The following is a 16,979-nucleotide window of genomic DNA, read 5'->3' on the forward strand; positions in this document are numbered from 1 at the left end:
ATAAAGTACCCTGTTCCTGTAAACTGGCGTACTTTGGACAGACAGGCAGATCAGTCACTATCTGCCTGGCTGACCATGTCTTGGATACAACCTATAGGATCTCATGGAAAAAAAACCTCCATGCTCCACCACAACAAATTCAAAAAAGAGAGACTATTCTTAGAATCAGCAGCAGCTCTCAGAAATCAACCAAATCCCAACAAATATGGTTGCATTAAGTTCCTAAGATTTGGGAAATGCTTATCACCAGAGGTCCCACTTTACATTCCAGGCCACCTACAACCACCCTTAGAGGGCACTCCACCTAGATAGGACTTTAGTGTCACCCACGTGGTTGGGCTTAGTATGGTGTGGTATTTGTTTTTATGTTACATTAGTTTTTTTTTGTAATCCATGAAGATGTCTCATTTACTGAGGCAAAATATATAGGAAGTATTAAATTCTGTTTTAATCCTTTCTGAGTACTGTATACAATCCATTAAGCCTCCAATATGATCTTCTATCATCACTTGCTGTTATGCACCTTTTCCTGCCTTTATCAGTCTGGTTTTGTACTGACTGAGTCTCCTTATACCTCTTCAAAAATTTAGAAATGCCACCTTTGGTTAAGTTTCCACCAATTTTTCTTCTAATTTCTTCATAACTGTAGCCTTGTTCACTTAATAGTACTATTTTACATCGCTTTCTGGGTGACCAGTCAACTCTTTGCACCATTTCTTTAATTTTATTAAGTTTTACAAGCTCACTAAATGAAATAACACAAAAAAAAAACCAGCCAACTTGATAGCAATCACATAACACAAATGTCCTCCTCTCAGCTCCAATACATGACATCAATAGATGAATCCTACCGTGACCTTATTGGCTCATTGACAAAACAAGATGACACCTGATTGGCTCTCTAAACACTTATGCTCATTGGCTACATTCAAATGAAGGAAAGCTACTTCATATCAACCTAAGCAAGTTGTGCTTCTTTTTTTCTGGTTATTTGGCTATAACTTTTTCATAGAATACAGATAATTGAACAAACTTTGTTGCATTACATTCTTGATTAAATTATCTTTCCATTGATATATAATTTTATGGTATTACACCAAAAAAAAAAAAAAAAAAAAAAAAAAAAAAAAAAAAAAAAAAGCAGTGTTATGAGCCATCAAACCTCAAAAATACACTTTTCCAAAAGTTTTTCCACAATTTTGGCCACTAGTGTATAATTAAGTATTTTAGAACTTCTAATAAACCAATGTGTTACTATTAAGGTTTTCTTCAGAATCCAGTAACTGTGAAATGTTATTTCTTATATCTGCATGAAATATACTGTTGAAAGGAATGAATGTAAATCTCCAGTAGATGTACTGACTCAGAAACCAGTAATTTTAATGAAAAATTGTATTAATTAAATAAAGTTGACAGTTTCAGATTATAAAAAATGATGAGAATTCTGAGGATTTCACAGTTGAATTTAAGAAGCCAATACTTGTATAGAATTCTACATTAACAGTGAAATCAATGTTAACATGAATAAGTTGGCATGATACTGATGAAGAGAACAATATATTTAAGTATTCTGACAAGATTAACTTATATATAGTAAAAACAGAATAAGGAAATTATATCCAATGAAATTCAAATAATTTTTTGTAAGGTTATTTGAAGTAAATGATCCTCCAATTAAGTCTAGAATTCAGTATGCAATATCTAAATTTATAATTCATTTAGGAGGTTCATAAAATTTATTTATTTTTATTTTGGTTAGAGGGAAGTACAAACAACAGAGAGAGAGAGAGAGAAAGGTAAGTCTTAGCTGGATTAAAACAAATGTATCATCCAATGAAGGATTCATAAAAAGATAGATGCTGACAAAAATAATAAAATTGAATTGCACATTCCATTAAGACAGTCTTTTGGATTTGTATGTGGGGAGTGAGTGTACATTTTTACTTACTTCTATCACACACTTCAAGAGATTTAAAACTCTTAAATTCAAAATAAAGAAAACACATAAAAACTAAACTCCAAATCTATCTTGCACACAGGTGTGCATCCCAGGATATCTCTTATGTAACATAACCTCTTAAATTAACCTGTTCTTCACATTCCTGTAACCAAATAAAAATCTTTAATTTATAAATAGCAGAAATATATATAACATCAATCAACTGCTTAACTACTATGCAAACACCAGTGTATTTTCTTCAAATCACACAAGAAAAACACTACAACTACACAACTTCTTTACAATCACATAAACCAACAGATATTGTTGGTCAAGTTCTCCTTTCATCTTAAATCACAGAACACTGAAAAAAAAAATACCTTGTCTTCATTCAAGACACTTCTGTAACTTCACTTTCTATATGAAAGTTGCAGCAAGCTCCATTAAATAAGCTACTAAAAGCCATATTATCAGCTTAGAGTGAAATAACTTTCTATATAAGTCTCAACATTCTTCTAAAAATATTATCACAGTTTCAACACTTCAGAACAAATAATATGAAACCTAATATATATGAAAGTTTATGAAGAAATAAACAAGGCCATACATTCACTGTTAGAAATCACTTATCAGACTGAGAATACCAAATAAAGCAAATTTACTGGACCCATTCTATATGAACTGGAAATCAATAAAGTTCCTTTCAGCTTCAACTGAAATAATTCCTATATGGAGTAACAACCACTAAAAACTTCACACATCTCATTATACAAGAATTTCCTCTCTCAGCCTTCCATTTCTAACTTTTCTTCTAATTTCTGTCCGGTTTTCATGTACTGAAGACACAGAAACACCACAGTTCTTTCCTCTTGTGTTTCTTTTCCTCCATGGGTAGCTGAATGCCTAGCAACGTTAGATAACATTCCTTTCATTTTTGCATGTGCTCAGAAATGTAACTGAGAAACTTCCACTCAAGTTCACCATCATATGCTGTCATTGGGCTTGAAACGACGAAGTTCTTTCTTCACAGTGCAGAAAAGTTTATTTAATTATAATTTCAAAATAAAACAAGCAAAAATAATAAAATTTTTCCTTTCACAGTCTTCTCCCACTGACATAAGCTCATTTGATAACTTCTGATAGTATAGTGCTGGCTTTTTTCCTCCCCTCATAATTGACAGTTTGTAAACAAAGTTTATTTTTATAAAAACAGTAACAACATCACAAAACTTTGAAAGCTCATACAAAATCACAATTAAGCTCTAATAACTAATTTTAAAAAAATTATTTCATATCTAAGCAAGACTTTAATATCAAAAGATAAAAAAATAACATCACAAATTGTCATGCTTATGACATACAAAAACAAACATGTTTAACTAACAGCAAAATAGTGCAGCATCACTAATTTCTTAATTTCAATTCATTTTTATATTTTAACTTGTGAGATATCTGAATTTTAATACAGATATGTAGATGCTGACAAAAAAAAAAATAAATAAATAAATAAAATTGAATTATGCATTCATTAAGACAGTCATTTGGATTCGTTAATGATTTCAGAAAAATAATTTAAAATATCAATGTTAGATTTATTTTCTGGAGAAATGGCAACAATGATATGATTTACACTGTCAAAACTAATCTAAATTATAAAGTTAATTAGTGAAAGTTATTTATTTACAGCTACCACATATAAAGTTGTATCCAGAAAAACAAGTTTGCTACAACAGCATCTCTAGAGCTCCTACAGCAGATATTAAAATAAGCTGGTGTTCTGTAACACTAATTATGAGTATTTAAATATTTAAAATATTTAAATACTCATATTTAAAATATGAGTATTTAAGTATAATTTCTGGGAAATTCCCATGCTACTCCTCTAAAACACTATTAATATATAATTGACGGCTATTTGGCAGACACATCTTGCAGCCTTGACATAGCCCTATAGTCATTTCCACAAAGTTCCAACGATGGTCAGACGATGACCGAAACGGTCCACACCCCGTAAACCCTTGCCCCAGTTTCCACATAAGGATACCCTTCCCCTTCCCTTTCCCCCCCTCTCCCCACAACAAAATAATATATATATATATTTATATATATATTATTAATAGTAACCCGGGTTCCCAAACTTATTTCCCTTGTTCGAAGTACATCCCCATGTTCTTTCCCTCTCTTCCCCCCCCCCCTTCCACAAGAGCTCGGATTTAGAAGGCATCTTTAAACCAAAATCAAGGTATGTATATAATTTTTCAACATATTTTATTCTGCCATAATTGCCTTCTACACTCGCCCGTAATGCCCTAAATTATATATATACCCCTTTGAGTTATGTTAGCCGATGTATTAAACATAAGGGACACTCCTAAACAAAAACAGGCTAAAATAGCCCTACAGTCATTCCCACAAAGTTCCGACGATGACCGAAACGGTCCACACCCCGTAAACCCTTGCCGCAGTTTCCACATAAGGATACCCTTCCCCTTCCTTCCCCCCCTCTCCCCACAACAAAATAATATATATATATATTTATATATTATTAATAGTAACCCGGGTTCCCAAACTTATTTCCCTTGTCCCAAGTACATCCCCATGTTCTTTCCCTCTCTTCCTCCCCCCCCCTTTCCACAAGAGCTCAGATTTAGAAGGCATCTTTAAACCAAAATCAAGGTATGTACATAATTTTTCAACATTTTTTATTCTGCCATAATTGCCTTCTACACTCGCCCGTAATGCCCTAAATTATATATATATATATATATATATACTCCTTTGAGTTATGTTAGCCAATGTATTAAATATAAGGGACACTCCTAAACAAAAACAGGCTAAAATAGCCGTTAATTATATTAAAATGAGTATTTAAATATTTAAAGGTTGTGATAATCCCCTGCTCCATAGGTTGTATGAGAGAAGTTGTATTTGGCAGTAAAAATATCACTTTAATGTTCTCACACAATAAATCAAAAGAAAATAGAGTGATCAGGTGCATTGTCTAAAATAAGCAGAGCTTTAAAATCAAGATTATTTCATTTGCAAAAATTCTCAACTGTTGAATGAAAATAACTCGTGAACCATCTTTCAAACAAAGCTTTAGTAATTCATGCTTTCTTATTAGACTTCCCAATAATGGGGAGGGAAACTTGATTAATGCCATTGAGGGCCCTAGGATTTTGTGCTCAATAAACTACCATAAGTTTTTTAGATCACCTTTGGCATTGCCGCCTAACAGAAGAGTCATTCTATCCTTTGAGACTCCAATCAGGCTAAGATTTCTCTGATTTGGCCAGAAAAGTCTTGAAAGGCATTTGCATCCAAAAAAGCCGATTTCATCAACATTAAATATTTGTTGGTCACAACAGCTCCCCCCACCTTCTTCCACAGTTTCTTCAAAATCTCTGGATAATTTGCGATCACCTCCTTATCTGCACTTGCAAATTTGTCTGTGATTCGAACATTATGTAGGCTATTTATCTTTTTGAAACGTTCAAACCACCCAGCACTAGCGTGGAATTCTTCTTTTCAATCATTGATAGCCCTTTCTTTCAAGGTTGCAAAGAGACTTAATGCTTTTGATTTAATAAGGTCAGTGCTTAGCGGGATCCGTTTTTGGTTACAATATTTGATCTATGTAGAAAGAAATCTTTAATCCAATCATTATAATACTTTGATTTCGAGTGGTCTGCATGCATGATGAACACTTAGCTCAAAACTATCATCGCAAGTGCACGTGCAAATTCTGTTCTATTGTTCAATCATTTTTCCTTTATTTTGCTTTAATTTAGATACCTATAAGGCTTTATTATATTCAACCCCTGATATGTTCAGACTATATTAAATAAGAGCAAAGAATACAAAGAACAAGGAAAAGTTGTTACTGCTTCTATAAGCATGCAGATCACCTGAAATAGAAGTCATTTAAAGATTGAGATGGAACATCTTCTATCACTCTGAATTGAGGATTGTAACCAAAAAAGAATAACTCTTAGTACAAGGAATATTCAGGCAAAAGCACTCAATATTTTACCTCATTGAAATTGACCAAATTTCAAGAGGAATGTGAAAGCTTTGCTGCAAGTTTAGGATAGTTTGACCATTTTAAAATCAAGCTGAACTACATAATGTAAGAATAACTGGGGAATCTGCTAGTGCTGATAAAGATTCTGCAGCCAAGTTTCCTGAAGAATTGCAAAGGATAATTCAGGAGGGCGATTATGATAATCGTCAAATATTCAACCTCGACGAAAACTGGTCTCTTTTGAAAACAAATGCCAACAAAAACTTTCCTAGCTAAAACTGAAGCATCTCAACTAGGATACAAAGTATCTAGATTGTCTTATGCGTTTATTAGGAGGCAATAAAGATGGCCACTTGAAATTCAACCCCATGTTAGTTTATCATGTGTAAAATCCAAGATCTAACATTATTGAAGAAATCAGCACAAATGGAAAAAAACTTTGATTTAATGAACTGGATAATGAAGATGTGAGAAACTTGCTCGATTGTCATTCAGAACAGTTAAGCGAGAATGATCTCCAACTAGAAAAACAGCATGCATATGAAAAAGAAGATAAGGAGTGTGAACAAGAAGAGAATGTTATGACTAAGAAGCTAACTGCAATAGAATTTGAGCTAGTTTTCAATCACATTAAGCATGCTAAGGAAATTTTGTTTGATGCTGATCCTGATATGGAATGAAGCTTCGAAGTCCACCAAATCTTGATAAAGTGGTCGCCAGCTATTGCGAATTGAATGACAAGATGAAAAAGTTGAGCACTATTCAAATATCTTTACTTATTATTATTATTTTTTGTTAAAAAATGGCTCAATCAAATGTTTAGACATTAAATAAAAATTTATGCAATTGATTTTTAACTTAGATGATTTTATCCTCTAATACAGTCTATACTGTCAATTTTTTCTTTCTTTCAAATATATGCTAACTGATGGATGAATTATAATCATTCCTATTGTTTACTGTATTTGTTCAACGTGATTTTGCTTAGCACACACACATTAAGCAAGGTTTTCCTGTATTTGTTTTAATTGATTTATGGATTGAGATAATTATGCCAGCTTTACATGTATTTGTTTATCCACTTCACCATATCTGATATGCTAGTTAGTTGTTTCTTTTGTTCCTTTAAGTTTCTTTTTCTTTTTTTTTTTGTTTCTACAAGAAACAAAAGGAGAATGTTTTTAAGGAGAATGTTAAGACTTTCATATAGAAAGTTAATTCATTCTAAAATGATATAGTTTTTAGTAATGCATTCAGTGGAGTGAGTCTGTTGACACTTTCACACAGAAAGTGAAGTTATAGAAGTGCATTGGATGAAGTTAGGATATGTTTTCTTCAGTGTTCTGTGATTTTAAGATGCAAGAGGAATTTGCTTGTCTTATGTTGCTATCATACAGAGAACGTTTTTTTGTTGGTATTTCTTCTGTGTGAACTCAAGAAGGAATAAAAATTCTGTATGGGCAGGAGACTAAGTTTACAGGAGTTTTGTAAATAATGGACAATATCTATTGGTTTATGTGATAGAAAGAAAAGTAAATTAAAGATGTCAATTTGAAATTATATTCTAAGTTTCATCCTTTATCCAAGGGTAAGTAAACAAAGTTTGCATGTGAAGTAACTTCATGAACCTCAATATACAAGTAGCCGAGTCATGAAGTTACTTCATGCAGAAACTTTGTTTGCTTACACTTGGATAAAGGATGAAACCAAGAGTATCATTTCTTGGTGTCTTTAATTTATAGTATAACCAAGTGAAAAAACTTTCAACATGATAGAAAGGAAGTTGTGCACATTTAAGTGTTTTTCTTGTTGTGATTTGAAGAATGCATCGGTGCTTGCATAATAAGTTGTGTTGATTTGATGTTGTATATATTTGTGTTATTTGTAAATTCAAGATTTTTATTTTGATTACAAGTGCATGAAGATTCAATCTCTTAATGGGTTTAATGAGTTAATAGGTGAATTTAAGAGGTTAAGTTATCAATGAGATACGAACCTGTGTGCAAGCTTCAATGTTTAGTTTCAGTGTTTTCTTTTTATTGCGAATTTATGGGTTTTAAACACACCGAGTGTGTGGAGGAGAAGAGTATGAAAAGATCCCCCCCCCCCAAAGGTCTTCATAAGATATCTTCTGATGAATTTTTTTGTTATATGGAAGATGGGGAGAAAACATGGGGGGGGGGGGGGGGAAGGAGGATAGAATCCATGGAGGTCATGTTTGTTCATGTTTAAGAAAGAGATAATAGTTAGATTTTATTTTTTTTAAACATGAACATGTTTGTTCATGTTTAAGAAAGAGATAATAGTTAGATTTTATTTTTTTCTTATAGAGTTTTGAGTAAATGGAAAAGTTGCTTCTTGAAGTGATGAGTGCATCTAATGCGAATAAGTTTAAGAGAAGGTATGACAGCTGGTTTGGGTAACATATAGCCTCCCTGAATGAGCTCTTGACTTCAGTAGGTTTCAGATAATATAATTTACAATAATTTAATAATCTTGTAATTGTCAAAAGAATTATTTAAATATTTTAATAAGAAATATTTAAAATATTTCTAATTGTTCAGAACATCATGCAGGTTTATGCATTCATGTGAATGTGTTTGACTAATGAAGGCTAGAATGTACTCAGACAAGTTAATACTTTGGTTAATATTTAGATGTTCAGGATCTAATGCTATTTCCAAAGACTCCCAGATTTTTCCCTCTCTCTGTTGTATCATAGCAACAGTGTAATAGTTCACGTTTATCCCATAAAACTTGATGTCTTATTTGCAAAGCGTCTTGTGGGTCAGCTGAAGAGAGCAGATGTGATAACGAAGCTGAGACTTCACTTCTATGGGATTTAATATCTTGAACATGTTCTTCAATACATTTTCAATTGATTTTTCTGTCTGTCCATAGCAAGATGATCAACAATCGCACCATAGCTGATAAACATCTAGATAATGAAGCGGGCTATCTCAAGGTTTTGTGGATCAGAGTAGTGATCTCATTTTGATAAAGGGGTAAATACTACTTTGATTTTATACTCCTTAAGTATTTTTGATAGTTTTATGGAAATAAAGCTAATATATGAGAGTTTGATGAATCCTCTGTTTTCTTTTTCATTAGAAATTTTTCTGGTCTAATGTCAGCTGAGTAGTCTGGAGATTATAGCCATTTTGATGTAAAGAATTTTTTAAATGGTGAAGTTCTTTGACTGGTTCATCCTTGTCAGTGATGAGTCAGCAAGCTCTTGCTCCTAGTGTGGAAATAATACCGAATTTTTGAGGTCTATTAATGATGGGACGAAGTATGTACATATCAGTCAGTATGTGTAGGCTCTGGAAATATACAGTTTTAATTTAACTGATTTCTTAGTTAGTAGAAGGTCCAGAAATGGGAGTGAACCATTATATTCTAATTCATAGGTGAATTTTATGTTAGGGTGTTGATGATTCAGGTACTCACGAAAAAGCAGAAGTGAAGGTAGTCCATGGTCTCAGACTAAGAATATATCATCAAAAGTACCTTTTTCATAATTTTGGTTTATGACAGTATCCTTCTAGGACCTTAGCTTTTCCATATAAAAGTTTGCTAAAACTGGCAAAAGAGGACTGCTCCTGGCTAGACCAGAGTTCTGTTTGTATATTGTATTTTTATATTTGAAGTATCCAAATGAAATACAGTGTTTGAGGAGTGCCATAACCTTCTTAGAGAATTTATCTTGTAGCAGTGTAAGTAGATCATCAGTAGGGGCAGTGGTAAACATACATTTAAAAGGAGGTGAATAATTTCTTTACATTAAAGATTGATAATGATAAACTTAAGTTACAAAAAAAACAACAACAACAACAACAAAAAAAATATATATATAACAAAGAAATAAACAATATTTGGTGATGAGAAAGGCAAAGAAATACTGATATAAATATGTAATGAAAAGTCTGATTACATCAAGTTATACTGAATATGCTTAACAAGCTAGTTATAAAAATTTGTAATAAATAAATAAATAAATGGTTTGGTATCAAACTGGTAATCTATATGATAATCTGAAAGAGGATTCACTAGAGAATGGATTTCAAGCAGTTAATAAAAAACTTATCGATGAGATAGTTACCTTTTACAACCACATGGATTTGTTTTAGTAAATAAATATTACCTAATAATTTTAAAAAATCCAGTACCACCCTATTTGATGATAGTATGATGTTCAAAAAAAATATGATGATGAAAATTACAATACATTTAGAAAGAAGTGAAATTTCATTACATTAATTGAAGACTGGTCATTAAAGTTTGAAAATAATATAGAAAAACAGTAATTAATATGGCGAGAAAGGTGAAGAAATATTTTTATAACTAAGTACTCCAAAACTTTGTTTGGCAAAACCATATTTACAAATTGATAGAATTTCATTCATTCATGACCAATAAAAACATTCTTTTCTAAATGAATAGCCTGAAGCTTCACTTACTCCAATAAATGAAAGTAATGATCCCTGGACACATCATTTAAATGATGTGTCAAGGGATCCTACATTATCAGGACCAGTAGATAGACAATTTAAAGACCATCTTAATTAGAGAATTATTTCAAAAGAATGTCTTTCAGAATGATTTACTGAGGACTGTAAATAGTTATATGTGAACTTCAAGAATTATCTGAGATATTTATGAGGAACAATGCTGAACATGTGAAATGAAATATTCTTTCTCAACAGTCAATATTATCTTATGCGTCTACCACCCACAAAAGGTTTTTCTGTAAACCTATAGTACATTACTACTATACTGTGTGACCACAGATGCAAGACCCCTTGACACTTCTGTGCATGGCAGAAGACGGCAAATCCATTCTGATAATAGAGTAATCAATGTGTTTCGTGGGATGAGTGTTTATTATTATACGTCGGAAAATAATAAACACTCATCCCATGAAACGTTTTTCTTTTATGAAAATTCTAGTTTTTGAAGTGGTAACTATTTTGCTTGTACAACAGTTGGAAAATTTTATGCATTAAGCACCTGATTTCGCATGCTGGTAATGAATTCGTACATCGCCTTATTCCTTTCTCCCCTTCAACATGAACTGCCTCTTCTTGGCACATTGCCAGCCGAGGGTCTTGTATCTGTGGTTGGACAGTATTTCCATTTTATAGAAAAAGAGGCATTACTTTTCAGCTTTTGTAATATATAGACATGGCAAGAGCACAAGAAATGAGAGTATAAAAAAGAGAAGATACCCTGGATTATGACAGAGGCTTACAGCAGTTCTTTCAACTATGAACAAATTGGCGGTAGAGGGAAATTTTGGATCAGATATCACTTACTGAATCACTTAGCTGTATCAAAATTTCACTAGTTATTAAGTGAAGACAGAGTATATAAACTGTGATAAATAGCTTCATACAAAGTGTTGTTACAGCACTAAAGTGAAGTGCTGTAATAGTTAATTATAACTATTACTGTAGTGTTGGTTTGTTATAGATAATTTATGGCTATAGATTTTCTGTACATCCTATATACAGGAACTCACATTTCTTGCTAAACTGAAAACAACCGGAATCAAATTTCATTTATTTTTTATTTATTTACTTATTTTTTATTATAAATTAAAATACAAAACAAACAATGAAAAATTATTTTAAATCAGAGTCAATTTATGAATAAAAATATTGTTCAAATAAAATTTAATACAAAGGAACATTTAGTTAGAAGTTTAATTGCATAAAATTTCACCAAATCATCGGGGCATCTGCAGTATGAATTCAAAAATTAGACAAGGCACATGCAACATAATGCTATCCCATATATTAAATTATCTGAAAGAATCTCCAGATTGCTTCAGCCCATTCATTTGCTCTCAGAGTGGCTTTTCATCCAATGAATAAACTTAAATCCTTTCTAGGCTATGCCCAGTTCAAGAAAGGATCTAAATTTTATTAAAACTGGGCCTGGCATGGTATCGAATTCCCTACACCTGTGGTTGTTCATCATGAGAAATATCCACGCTATTTTATATTTAACAAACCAAAACAATTTGGACTTCTTGAACATGCCATCTCCTCCAAACATACAATTATCTGGAAAAGGCTAAAGGCCTACACATAAAAGTAATTTCTCATGGAGCAATTGCATAAAGAAAACTATTAAACATTTCTACATTGCCAATTTAAACAGAATGCACTTAAGTATATATCCCCCTTATGGGAAACTGTTCTTCACAAAACTCATATTAGTTAAATTTTTTTTAAAAAATATAAATTTTATCCAATTAAACTTCTAAATGAAAGTGTTCTATTCTATTCATTTTAATTTAAACATCTATTCATATTTCAATTCATCAAAATAATTTGTAGTTCACTGGATGATTAGGAAATAAAAAGGGTAAAGTATGCATTAAAACATGTATTGCCTGCCCGTATTATTTAAATTTTATGTATGTATGTATGTACGACATTATTTCACCGCCATCAAGCAAATGATCTTCTTTTGGTGTACATGGAGGAGCAAATTGCATGTATGATTCTTGACTAATTTTCACATATATGTACTATCAGCTTAATGCACTTTAAATTTCATAGTGAAATGTTTTGTATGATTATCATTTAATTGATCATGTAAACATAAATAATTTTAGGAGTAGGTTTCTGTGGTTAGCAGTTCATAAGAAAGATTCCGGTAATTGGACCACATGTTTATTAAGATAAATATCAATAAAAATAAAAATAAAAAACCTGACAATTTTTGTAAGTCGTTTGACTTACATCTTCAGGGATCAAAGGTAACTAAAAGTTTAAACACAAGAAATGAGAAATTACTCAAAATAGTTCATTCGATGCAGTTGTGGTCATCTAACTGTTCATTAAATTAAATATCTGAATGCAGATTCAGTGCAATACTAAGTTTGAACAATGCTGGATGTTGTCACGTTCACATTGTCCATGGTCTGACTTGGGTATATTTTTTATCAATGCAGACCAAACTTGGTGTAGAATTAGGCCCTGGTTTTTGTTGCATTGCATTGGAATTCTAAGCATGTTTGCAGCTTCTTTAAATTTTCTTATGTAATAATTTTTTTCAATGTAAGACATGTTTGTTTTTTGCCAGAGTAATTTTCAGTAATTTTGAATAATTTCTCATTTCTTGTGTTTAAACTTTTAGTTACCTTTGACTCCTGAAGATGTAAGTCAAACGACTTACGAAACTTGTCGGGTTTTTTATTTTTATTGATATTTATCTTAATAAACTTGGTCCAATTACCAGAATCTTTCTTATAAATAATTTTATTTCTGAATTTATATAATGCTTCAATTTTTGTTAGAGCTTCTTTGATTATTATCAATATATGATAAACTGTATGAAGCTTCAAATAAAACACCATCATCAGCTTACCAATAATCCATAATACGACATTACCTCACTGCCATCAAGCAAATGATCTTCTTCTGGTGTACATGGAGGAGCAAATTGTGGTTCACTTAAGCTGCTATCATCTTCAAAAAATACATGAGGGGTTGGAAGATCTAGATCTGAAGATGTATCTTGATGCCTTTCACGACATACTGATTCACCAAGTATTTCATCTAGATTCATATTTCCTAAGGCAATATTTTAAAAACTTTATGTAAAAATAAATCTGCATGTGTAAGAAAATTTAGCTCCTAAAAAGTTTTCAAGTCTTGGCATACTGCATGAATATATATGTATTATACATGAAATGTAATACTAATGACAGTACTAACTATACATGTAAGCATACATATATAGTTAGCATTGTCACTACCCACACTGAATTCTAATTCTATATGAAAGTAAATAGCCAAGTAAATAATGGTTACTATATATGTATGTATACAGAGTCTACAAAAAAAAAAAAAAAAAAAAAAAAAAAAAAAAAGATGTCACCTATGGACTTTTTTTCGAAGTTGGACTGAATTCGGCAGTAATGTGTAGTATGATGTTCTCTCAAAAGATGTCGTTACTCACATGAATACTAGCATCAACACGTAACCGGTAGGACAGTCAAACAAAATGGCCGAGGCATGATTGTCGTTTGAGGAAAGCAAGACCATTTTAAAGTGTATTTCAAATTTTAGAATGTTGTTGAAGTTCAATGACAATGGAGGTGTGAGTTTGCGACACAACGTCCAACATGCCTGACAATTGCATGTATTCGTTTTAAGTTTGAAACCCATGGTATCATGTGTGATGTGCAGAAGGGAAGATCTGGGAGACCATGCACAGCAACGTCCTGCTTCCTTGGTTATGGCGTTGAAACAGTTTACATTCTTGCCACAGAAGTCTATCACACAATGTGCACGTGAGAGAGGAATTAGCAGTGCAAGCATACGGCGCATTCTTAAAGGCTAAATGAAAAGTTTACATCCCAAGATTATTACATACAATGAATGAAGACCATCCTGATTGAAGAATGCATTGAAGAACACATGGTAGATGAGGAGTCTGTGAGGAAGATAGTTTGGTCTGATGAACAATTTAAGCTTAATGGAACAGTGAATCAGCATAATTGTGTTTACTGGACAAGGCAGTCCAGTAAACACAATTACAATTAAGATGAAGTCCTAACATTACTCAAGGACAAGTTATCCAAAAAAATGTTAGCCTTGCTTACACATTGCATCAGGTCCGGTTACTTCAAATTTCAAGATAATATATACAAACAAAATCATGGACTGGCTATGGGTAATCCTTTATCTCCGGTTCTTGCAAATATTTACTTAGAAGATTTTGAAACCAAGGCTATCTCTTCCTTTATTTTAACACCTAAAGTTTGGAAATGTTATGTGGATGATGTCTTCATTGTTTGGAGCCATGGACATGAATCCCTTATGGTTTTCCTCGAACATCTCAATAGCCGACATCAAAGTATTAAGTTTACTGCTGAGCTTGAAACGGATAATTCCTTGCCTTTTCTTGATGTCAAACTGACTCGCTCTTCTGGTAAACTAAAAATATCGATATATAGAAAACCCACACATACCAACAGATATCTGCACAGTCAGTCCCATCATTTCCCTCCTCATAAGCTTGGAATAATTTCCACCTTGGGACATAGAGCCCGTTCTCTTCTTGATGATCCAAATGAACTGCTTACAGAAATAAACCATCTGAAAACTTCTTTCGAAGTTAATGGATATTCCAAGAAAATCATTAACAAATTCCTTCTTAATCCTCCTAGGCATCACTCAGAAGAAACAAATAGATTCAAAAGCAATATATCTATTCCTTACATAAGTACTGTTTCACATAAATTAGCAAAAGTTCTAAAAAAATACAATATCAGAACCTTGTTCACTCCACTTCCAAAGATCCGTTCCTTAATTAGCCACCCAAAACCTTGTCATCATCAACTCAAATACCCTGGCGTATATAAAATATTATGTGACTGCGATATTCCTTATTTCGGGCAGACAGACAAATCTGTCGAAATGCGTATGGAAGAACACATGAGAGACATTACTTACAAGAGACAGCGAGCAAGTGCATTATCAAGTCATATCCTTTTCTCGGCTAATCCTAATGATGATAACCAAAGTCACAAAGTCCGCTGGGAAAAATCTACAAACATCTTCCGTTGCAGTGACGAAATAGAGAGAAAAATTGTGGAATCGAGAGAAATCATCTTCAATCCTGTTCATCTAAATAACAACTTAAGCTACAACCTCCCAGATAGTCATTCAGCTGTAATCATGTACTGGCGTTCACGTGATGCAGCAAGCACACACTCTGCCAACAATGCAACAAATGAAAGAACAGCTTCAAATACAACTACAATGTTTTCATGCTAATTATGTATAAAGACTGTCTATGTTGTTCATAGTCTTTTAAAATGTCACGTGAAGAAGGCTGTTACAGGCCGAAACTAGTAGTGTGTTTATATTAAAACCTTTTTAATTAAATCTCGGTTCTAGTCATTCAAATTTTTTTCATAAAACAATATATATATATATATATATATATATTTTTTTTTTTTAATATTTTATTTTCCTTTGTAGTCTGTATTAGGGTAGTCTATATTTTGGGGAAAAATGATAATATTTTCGGGTTAAAATGCATATACTTGCATAATATAATTATAGTAATTTAATTTCAGTATTTTATTCCCCCCCCCCCCATCCCTTGACAACGTTTATTATTAACCAGCCTGCCAAAATTTGGACTCAAAGATTGTGAACATATGACCTTCATTATGGCAGAAAGGTTGACGCTGGTTAATCTTGATCTGTGGGCTGTTTTGTTACCTTTCATACACGAGAATAATTGTTCACATAAATAGGTGCTTCCAAAATAACATGTTATATTCAAGTAAATATGGTATTTTTGTTTTATTATAAAAAAGCAACCATCCTTTTTTTAAAATCTTTCCTTGAGGCATCAGGGGCCATATGCAGCCTGTGGGCTACCAGTTTGACACCCCTGCTCTAAAGGCTATCATTTCTAAACAAATATTTCATGATCTAAACATGAAATCTTTGCAAACAATCGACTGTGTTAATTTATCTTACGTAAGAAAAACATTTTTTAACTATCAAAATATAATAAGAATGAAATCTTTTATAATCATTTATAAAACATTTGATTGGCTACCAGAAGGGAGTAGGGTTAAGATATTAATATTTTTTGGATTTTTTTGGGAGTAGTCATTGGCTGAGAAAGTGTTGAGGATGTGGTTTAGTTCTGTGGTTAGTGCATTGTCATTTGAACAGATAAGTTTAGCCCTGTTGTGTAGTCTCTTAATAACTCCATATTGTTGTGAGAGGGGGGGGGGAATTGTTGGTGAATGTATCTTCCTGTATGGGTGGGTTTTCTATAAACTGAGAAAACCAAGGTTTCATCAGGCTGGGGGGGTGATAGTGTGTCTAAGAAAGGGAGGCTGTTGTTTTTCTCTTTTTTCAGGGTGAACTTGATTTTGGGGTGTTGGTTGTTTAAGTGTGTTAGAAAGGAGAGGAGTGTATCAGAGCCATGTGGCCAAATAGCAAACACATCATCAAAGTAGCGAAGCCATAT

At 32.5% G+C, this 16,979-nt stretch overlaps 1 protein-coding gene across 5 annotated transcripts in view; it reads right to left on the reverse strand.

The window, feature by feature from the left end:
• AdipoR (adiponectin receptor) overlaps positions 1 to 16,979 on the reverse strand; it is a 240,534-nt gene that overhangs the window by 100,737 nt on the left and 122,818 nt on the right. For 3 of the 5 annotated variants that reach the window (XM_090390983.1, XM_090390982.1, XM_090390981.1), the window contains one exon: positions 13,344 to 13,549. In XM_090390983.1, coding sequence (XP_090247109.1) covers positions 13,344 to 13,544 — 201 coding nt within the window. In that variant the 5' untranslated portion in view covers positions 13,545 to 13,549. Of the gene's footprint in view, positions 1 to 13,343; positions 13,550 to 16,979 lie in introns of those variants that run through there. The other 2 variants (XM_090390984.1, XM_090390991.1) reach the window with 2 other exon arrangements.

The sequence above is a fragment of the Typopeltis vanoorti genome, chromosome 1, assembly GCF_054136105.1.
Source record: "Typopeltis vanoorti isolate ZY-2024b chromosome 1, IOZ_Tvanoo_1.0, whole genome shotgun sequence".
Lineage (NCBI taxonomy): Eukaryota > Metazoa > Arthropoda > Arachnida > Uropygi > Thelyphonidae > Typopeltis > Typopeltis vanoorti.